General features: G+C 44.9%; 1 protein-coding gene across 1 annotated transcript in view; it reads right to left on the reverse strand.

Moving 5' to 3' along the window:
- plekhm1 (pleckstrin homology domain containing, family M (with RUN domain) member 1) overlaps nucleotides 1–7500 on the reverse strand; it is a 19286-nt gene that overhangs the window by 11470 nt on the left and 316 nt on the right. Inside the window, exons 2-5 of the mRNA XM_080833893.1 lie at nucleotides 6505–6593; nucleotides 3831–4081; nucleotides 988–1131; nucleotides 70–540 (exon numbers count right to left, since the gene is read on the reverse strand). Coding sequence (XP_080690019.1) covers nucleotides 70–540; nucleotides 988–1131; nucleotides 3831–4081; nucleotides 6505–6558 — 920 coding nt within the window. The 5' untranslated portion in view covers nucleotides 6559–6593. The remainder of the gene's footprint in view (nucleotides 1–69; nucleotides 541–987; nucleotides 1132–3830; nucleotides 4082–6504; nucleotides 6594–7500) is intronic.

A 7500-nucleotide genomic window follows, 5' to 3' on the forward strand; every position in this document is an offset into this window, starting at 1 on the left:
CTAAAATGCCTTCACATACTTTTAAACACACACATACACACACACACACACAAACAAACACACACTCACTCTCTGTATGCTCTCTTGACTGCATGGCTGATGTCCCACGTGTCTCTCTCCGTCCCCTGCAGCAGGCTGTCGGAGCTCAGACTGGAGGACAGCTGAGACGAGCCCGCCGTATCCAGGCTCTGATTGGACGACCTCGTCTCCGCACCCTCCTCCATCGCCACCCCGCCCCCGCCACCACCACGACCCCCCACCCCCGCGTCGGAACCCCCGGACGAGGACTGCGAGGCCGTGTCCCAGGATTCCTTGCGTTTGCCGTTGCTGGCCAGGTGGGGCGGGCGGCGTCCGGCTGCGGTGAGGTCGGTGGGCAGAGGAGGGCAGAGGCCGGCGAGGGCCAGCGGGGTCACGGTCCACTCGTTGAGCACGGCCGACTTGTAGGAGAGCTGGAAGGAGAGGGAGGCCAGGCCCTGCAGCAGGCTCAGCAGCACCTCACGGTCCTCTGGGTCCAGGAGCAGTGCCCCCTGCTGGTAATACCTACAACAACACAGAGCACAGTCCATTAGACAGGCTAGGGATGATAACTGAGAGACAATACAGGGGAGAAGAATGAGGGAGACCAGGATGTTTAACGCTGTTACTGAGAGGCAACACTTGCCTGTAGTTCACTGCTATGTGCCATTCACCAGTCTATGACTGGCCATTTCCCCTCTACTCACCCAGACAAGGATACACACAGATGACATATCAGGAAATGAATGCATTTTCCAAAAGTAACAATATAAAGGTCCTCTCTCTGCAGAGAATGAGTGAGTCCTCCCTAAGCGTAGAAGAGCCGTGTAATAAATACCCATAGGTCCCTAAATGTGTGTGTTACATACCCAGAGAGATTGGAGTCCTGCCGTAGCAGAGAGGCCAGGTGTGTGTGTGTGTGTGTGTGTGTGTGTGTGTGTGTGTGTGTGTGTGTGTGTGTGTGTTACATACCCAGAGAGCTTGGAGTCCTCCCTCAGCAGAGAGGCCAGGTAGCACTCCAGCAGCCCGTCGTTCAGCGCCAGACGGACCCAGGCCCGGCAGCGGCCCACCCCAGAACTGATGAAGCTCAGGCGCTCCAGCTCCAGAATCACGTCTCTAAAAAGACACACAGGAAAGAAGGAGTATTAAAATCAGATCATCAAACATTCATCTACAGAATCACATTTATGAGAGGAGGCCCAGGAAATAAAGATTATTAAAATCAGATCATCAAACATTCATCTACAGTATCACAGGATCTGGCAGGAGACACAGGAAATAGACCAAAGTCCTTCTTTATCATTGGCTAGAGTATATATCCAGTCATATAGAAACAGACGTGAAATCAGAGCAGAATAGTACACTACAGTTCAGTCACTGTTTTGGGTCACACAGAAATGTCCTTTTCCCCATGAAAACAAATACGATAAAAAGAAAATATAGTCACTGAAACGGTTAGAAATAATGATTATTGTTTATGAAAAAAAAAAAAAATTGTGTCCATCAAACTTTTGCTTTTGTCAAAGAATCCTTCATTAGCCTTTCTTCCAAAAACAAAGTAATTTCTAATTGAGCCCAAACTTTTGAACAGCAGTGTATGCTTCATTTAAATGATTAATACGGAAATAATTCGCTGCATTACTGAAAGACCTAATTAACTTATGCTTGTCCAACACGTAACCCACAAAATTAATTGAGATTGAAGTACAAAGTTTAAAGAAGAGAGGCACTGGTTTCTAGGTAGTTTCCACTGATGTTATCGGTCAGAAGAATGGCCTTTTGTTGAATACCTCTCCAATGTACAATCACTCTGATACATAATACCACCTTACTAAGCAGTTCAACTGGTTTTTCATGGAAAAACACATCAAGAAATAAAAGTTCCAGCGATGTTTAGACAACTATAACAATAACAAGGAAATGGAGATCTGTGTTGACTGAAAAAGCCCCAAGCACTCCGAGCCTTTGGTTACAAACTACACAAAGACTGGCCAACAGGTTAATCTGCCCAACAATGGAAAACTGGAATGAAACGACAAAGTCAAATCAATTCCTACAGAGGTCATTGGGGTTAATATCTGGCCTTTACCTAACCCTGTCTAAAACTGTAGTTCATGATCTACGGCATCTGCTAGTATCAAGGGGACTAATCCCGCTTAATGGTGGGGAGGAGTGACAAAAGGGGAGTGGTTCCCTAGGCCTATGGTCTAGAAAAGAGCTCAGAACAGGTCAAAGGTCAATGTTCTTCAGACGACAGCCGCCCATCTGGTTCAAAGTTTATGACATAACAACTAAAGGAATAAACTCTGTAAAAGTCAGCACTTCAGTGCATTATAGGGGTGGGCCGTTGTCACGCGAATGAAAGAAAAATGTACAACGTTCGCACAACGACTTGTACATCTTTTAAAGCTTTATTAACGTTGTGTCCTTTCTATCAGTAGGGTTAGAGAAAGACCTTTGCTCATGAGTAGAACACTTCAGCAGTATACCTGGGAGAACAGTGAGTGTGTGTGTGTCGACTGGGAGTACAGTGAGTGTGTTTGCCGACTGGGAGTACAGCACTGTGTGTGCGTATCAACTGGGAATACAGCGAGTGTGTGTGTGTGTGCCAACTGGGAGTACAGCGCGTGTGTGTGTGCCGCCTGGGAGTACAGCGAGTGTGTGTGTGCCGCCTGGGAGTACAGCGAGTGTGTGTGTGTGTGTGTGTGTGCCGTCTGGGAGTACAGCGAGTGTGTGTGTGTGCTGACTGGGAGTACCGCTAGTGTGTGTGTGTGCCAACTGGGAAAACAGCGAGTGTGTGTGTCGCCTGGGAGTACAGCGAGTGTGTGTGTCGACTGGGAGTTCAGCGAGTGTGTGTGTGTGCCGACTGGGAGTGCAGCAAGTGTGTGTGTGTGTGCAGAGAGTGTGTGAGGTTTTTTCCTATGTTGCTTCCTGTGTTTCTGTACAGTAATTGACTTCACGCTGGAGGGACAAGCACACTGGCCTTCTTTGTCTTATTCATACCCATCTGGTCATCCAAGTGTAACTTTATATGACTAATACTAAGGGGATTCCCTCACAGATTAAAGAAGAATTACAAAGCTTTTGTGTCAAACCAGCAAGCTAACTAGCTAACAGCCAGCAGGCTTGGGTTGTAAATGGCGATAGCACCACAGTTGGCATAGAGAAAGTCTGTAAAACGTGAAACTGAGGACGTAATGAAATGTTACGAACAACACAAAAAAACACAGGTGTAGGTCTACCTAATGCTGCTGATGTTGAAAGCCAACCGGTGTGAGTTCAACTTCACATTTACACAGACTATAACTTTCTCCTTCGTGCCCTTGCCCTTCCCTGTAGCACTGTGACTAAACAACCCTGACAGACCATTTGCAAAACTCTTAGTTTCATGTGGAGATTATTGCATAATACACTGAGAGGCCCGGAACCAGTGTGTTTTCTTACACAAGTGCTAGAAACCCAGAAAAAATCTACACAACTGTTGACTATGAAATTATTTGGGACTCCAGCCACCGTATCAGTCAGATCAGACCAGAGCCAGATCAGAGCCTGATCAGAGCCAGATCAGGGCCAGATCAGGGCCAGATCAGGGCCAGATCAGTGAAGAAGTAAATGGGTATCTTATAGAAGTGTAAGAAAGGGCAGAAAATCTTCACACAACAGTTGATACTGGAATGTATCGAGGCTATAACCACCGTTTTCAGTGACAAGAAGTGCGGGAAGTAAGTTGATGTCTGGACAGTCATAATGTGTAAGAATGAGTCATCGAGTTCACTGCTTCTTGGGTGTGTGTGACCCCGTCATGTTCAACCTACCTGTGAGTGACAGACTTAAGCAGCCCCCAGAAGTCCGGCTGGGGGAGGACACTGTCCCTGCCGCCCCCTTTCCGCCCGCGACCTCTGACCTCTGATCTGACGTATTTGCTCTTGATGCCGTGGATGAAGACAGCCTCCAGGGCACAGCACAGCAGGTTGACCTCCGCATCCTCGCTGGTTACCGCGGTGTCCGTTGCCACGTAGCGCTTCTGTAGGGCTTTGATGGTCTGGGCGATCTTCTCTTTGATCCACTGCAGGCCAGGAAACAGGAAGTTAAACTTACAAACAGGAAGTGAAAGCACACTCATGACTCTTGCCAGGACCAGGCTCAGGTAAACTTGCAGGTTAAAAAAAAAAAAAACAGCAATACAAATAATTATATAAATAAAATAAACATAATGCTGGATATTGGTTGGATTTCTTGACGGAGGGTTGGATAGTTAGGCCCTGGTACCATGGCTAACTGTTGTAAGAACCTTGTTCACCTTGTTTGCCACAAAGATTCCATTAAATAAATAAATCACTTAATGCTGTACCCCATGGATGCACATCAACACAGTCACTGCACTACTGCACTTCCACACACTCATATCCACAGTAACTTAGAAAGGGCAGAGCAGACAGATTAACTCTTGGGCTGGTGAGGATATGGTTTTAACCATTAGGCACGCTTCCATGGTAACTGCTCATGGTAACTGAGCTGAACAATACAGACCCCAGACACACACACACACACACACACACACACATTTCCCTGCATCTGACAGAACATAAAACTATCTTGCTATGAGAGTGTGTGTGTGTGTGTGTGTGTGTGTGTGTGTGCTCAGTGGAATGACAAACAGTAACAAACACATCAACAACCATCTACTTCTCTTTTCCACGGACCCACCTCCGAAAAGATATAGAAAAGAACTACAGGTCTTCCTCTATATGGAATACCCACCACATGGAGCAAGAATAACATGAGAACACACGCACACACTCACACACACACACACACAAACACACACACACACTGAAAAAAACATCAGACTTGTGGAAACTCCCTTTTACACTCTTTTAGCGGAAACTAAACATCATAAAAAGACTGAATTAGAATAAAACAGAAACAGGAGCATGGAAAGACATGTGTGTGTGTGTGTGTGTGTGTGTGTGTGTGTGTGTGTGTGTGTGTGTGTGTGTGTGTGTGTGTGTATGACTGTGGTGGCCCTTGGTGGGGAATGTGTGTGTTTAGCCGTGTGAATATGAGCCATACGTTTACTCACAGATCACTTGAGGTCAGCTGATCCTATGGGAACTCACACACAGCTAAACATGCCGAGCCTGAAAAGAGGACTGACTGATTGAGTGTGTGTGTGTGTGTGTGTGTGGGGGGGGGGGTGGGTGGAAGGACTGACTCTTTTGGAGTCTATACCTTGCAGCTGAGGTTATGCAGGAAGTGATTTTTAAGACGACTTTGTACCAACAGCTTTTTCACTAATTTGGTTTGCATTCCGAAGACCTCACAAATTGATTTCAAAACATCTAAGTTTCAGTCACCATTTCTTCCGCTTTTTTCTGGTTATCACATTGTTCCCTATCCCTAACTGCCACCAATCGTGATTCAATCAATGATGATCCAAGAGCAACAGATCCTTTAGAAGAGTGGGCATTGTTTGAGATTGTGATGATCATTTACATTGCTTTCAGTCATTTAGCAGACGCTTTTTTCAAACAAGAGACAAACAGAGGAGAGAACAATCAAGCTACGAGCGATAGATTGCAGTGTGACAGAGCAAACTCCACCAGATAAGCTCTGCACAGAGTTGAGCAGATAGAGATGGGCAAAGGAGGGGTATTCAGCTGGTTGCAATCTGTAACCTCACCACTGCCACTGAATCCTACACTGGACCAGAAATCCGTTATCCTGCTCCTATTGTCTTCACCTTAAGCACAGGCCTAGAACTGAGGGTGTCCCTATTTTGCTGACATGTCAGCCATGAGTATTTTGTTTGCTTTACAAAGGAGAAGGTCTGTTCTGTATTTATGGCTGGATTACGCAAGTGTGTATATGGCCGCTCACCATATCTTTTAAATCACAAGCGCAATGCATAAACATACATGACCCATAAAATGCATCACAAAAAGCACTGTTCTATAGCAGCAGAACATTCCAGAATAGAACTCTTTGACCTCACATCATGTGACCTCTATCACCACTGACCCCTCCCCCTCCTTGACACATTTGTAAGGACATGTCTGCCTTTTTTCCACATGGAAAACTGAGGTCTTCTGTATTTATGGCTGTGCATCTTGATTTAAATGTATACTAACTATGATCTTTACATGGTTTTACACGTGTTTTGGAGGATTCTACACTCATTAGATATGCTGCCAGAGGATATATTTTGCAGTGTGCTGCAGTTCGGATGCTCTGGAAGAACTTAAAAAACAGATTCAAAAGCAGAACAACAACTAAATCAATACCCCACTCTTCTCTCACATCTGTAATGACAGTGTTGAATTTGGTCGTGTTTACTTACAAGTACTCTTTTTGTAATGGGCGATATGGACTGAGCCTCATCCTCGCCATATTTACCAATGATCTACTTAAAAATACATAACACTATCATTACCTAATTAAAATCACATAGTAACGTATCAGCTAAGATCCAGTAAAAAGATCACTCACCTGTTTCACTTCTTTGGTGTCCGGGCCAATTTCTGGTGTTTGGGTAGCAAGCATGACTGCTCATCCCCCTATTAGTCCCACATGACACTCTGGAACACAATCAAGGAAACACCTTGAACAAACGAGAACACAGACGCGCAAGTGGCGCAACAACGACAAATGACATTAACACACAAAGCTATGATCTTTTAAAGCCACCTGAGCGTTTAACCGAGTATTATACACGGCTCGTCAGGATCCGTACCGGTGCAACTTAGATTTGATTTAACTACCCTAATAAAGCAATGGGGTCATTTTCGCTCGTGACAGTGTTGTCACAGAAGCGCTTTCGAAATTGCATAACTGCTGTATGTGTCCAAATCATTGGACGAATCTATTCCACAGTTTTGCATACGATCGGTCACTTGAGGCTAGGGAAGAGGAGTAGAGTTAGCTGAAGTGACAGCTGACCGCACCAGACTGACTTCCCTTATTGGATCTCAAATTCACGGAATCAACCTCAGTCACTTCCAAACCATCACGTTCATGTACCTAGCTAGGATAGCAAATAAACAACTCAAGGCTAACTTCGCTAACGTTATAACAACATTTCTTCATAAATTGGGCTATTACAATAACTTTAGCACACCAGCTAGTTAACATGCCAGTTTGCATGGAATGTCACGTCGTTTTATATGACAGTATTCACATAGGTAACGACTTATTGAAACACTGGATTACGTTAAGTCATTGGGAACAATACACTAGCCATTTAACCTCAGCTTTGTTAATGATTCTTCCATACTTATATTGTCCGTTTATTAAACTTGATAGCAAACGCTGTTAATGTTAGCGTTATTCACATTTACCTCGTCGTACACTATGCTAATTTCCAGCTTGTCAACTACTGTGGCATTTCAGCTAGTTAGCCAGGCAGCTAGGTGGCGTTAGCAAAGTTATTCGTTTTCCTTGAACCATAAAGCTGTCATTTCTGACTCTTGAATCAAAATACTGCAA

The sequence above is a fragment of the Sprattus sprattus genome (genome assembly GCF_963457725.1).
Source record: "Sprattus sprattus genome assembly, chromosome: 3".
In the NCBI taxonomy this organism is placed as follows: Eukaryota; Metazoa; Chordata; class Actinopteri; order Clupeiformes; family Clupeidae; genus Sprattus; species Sprattus sprattus.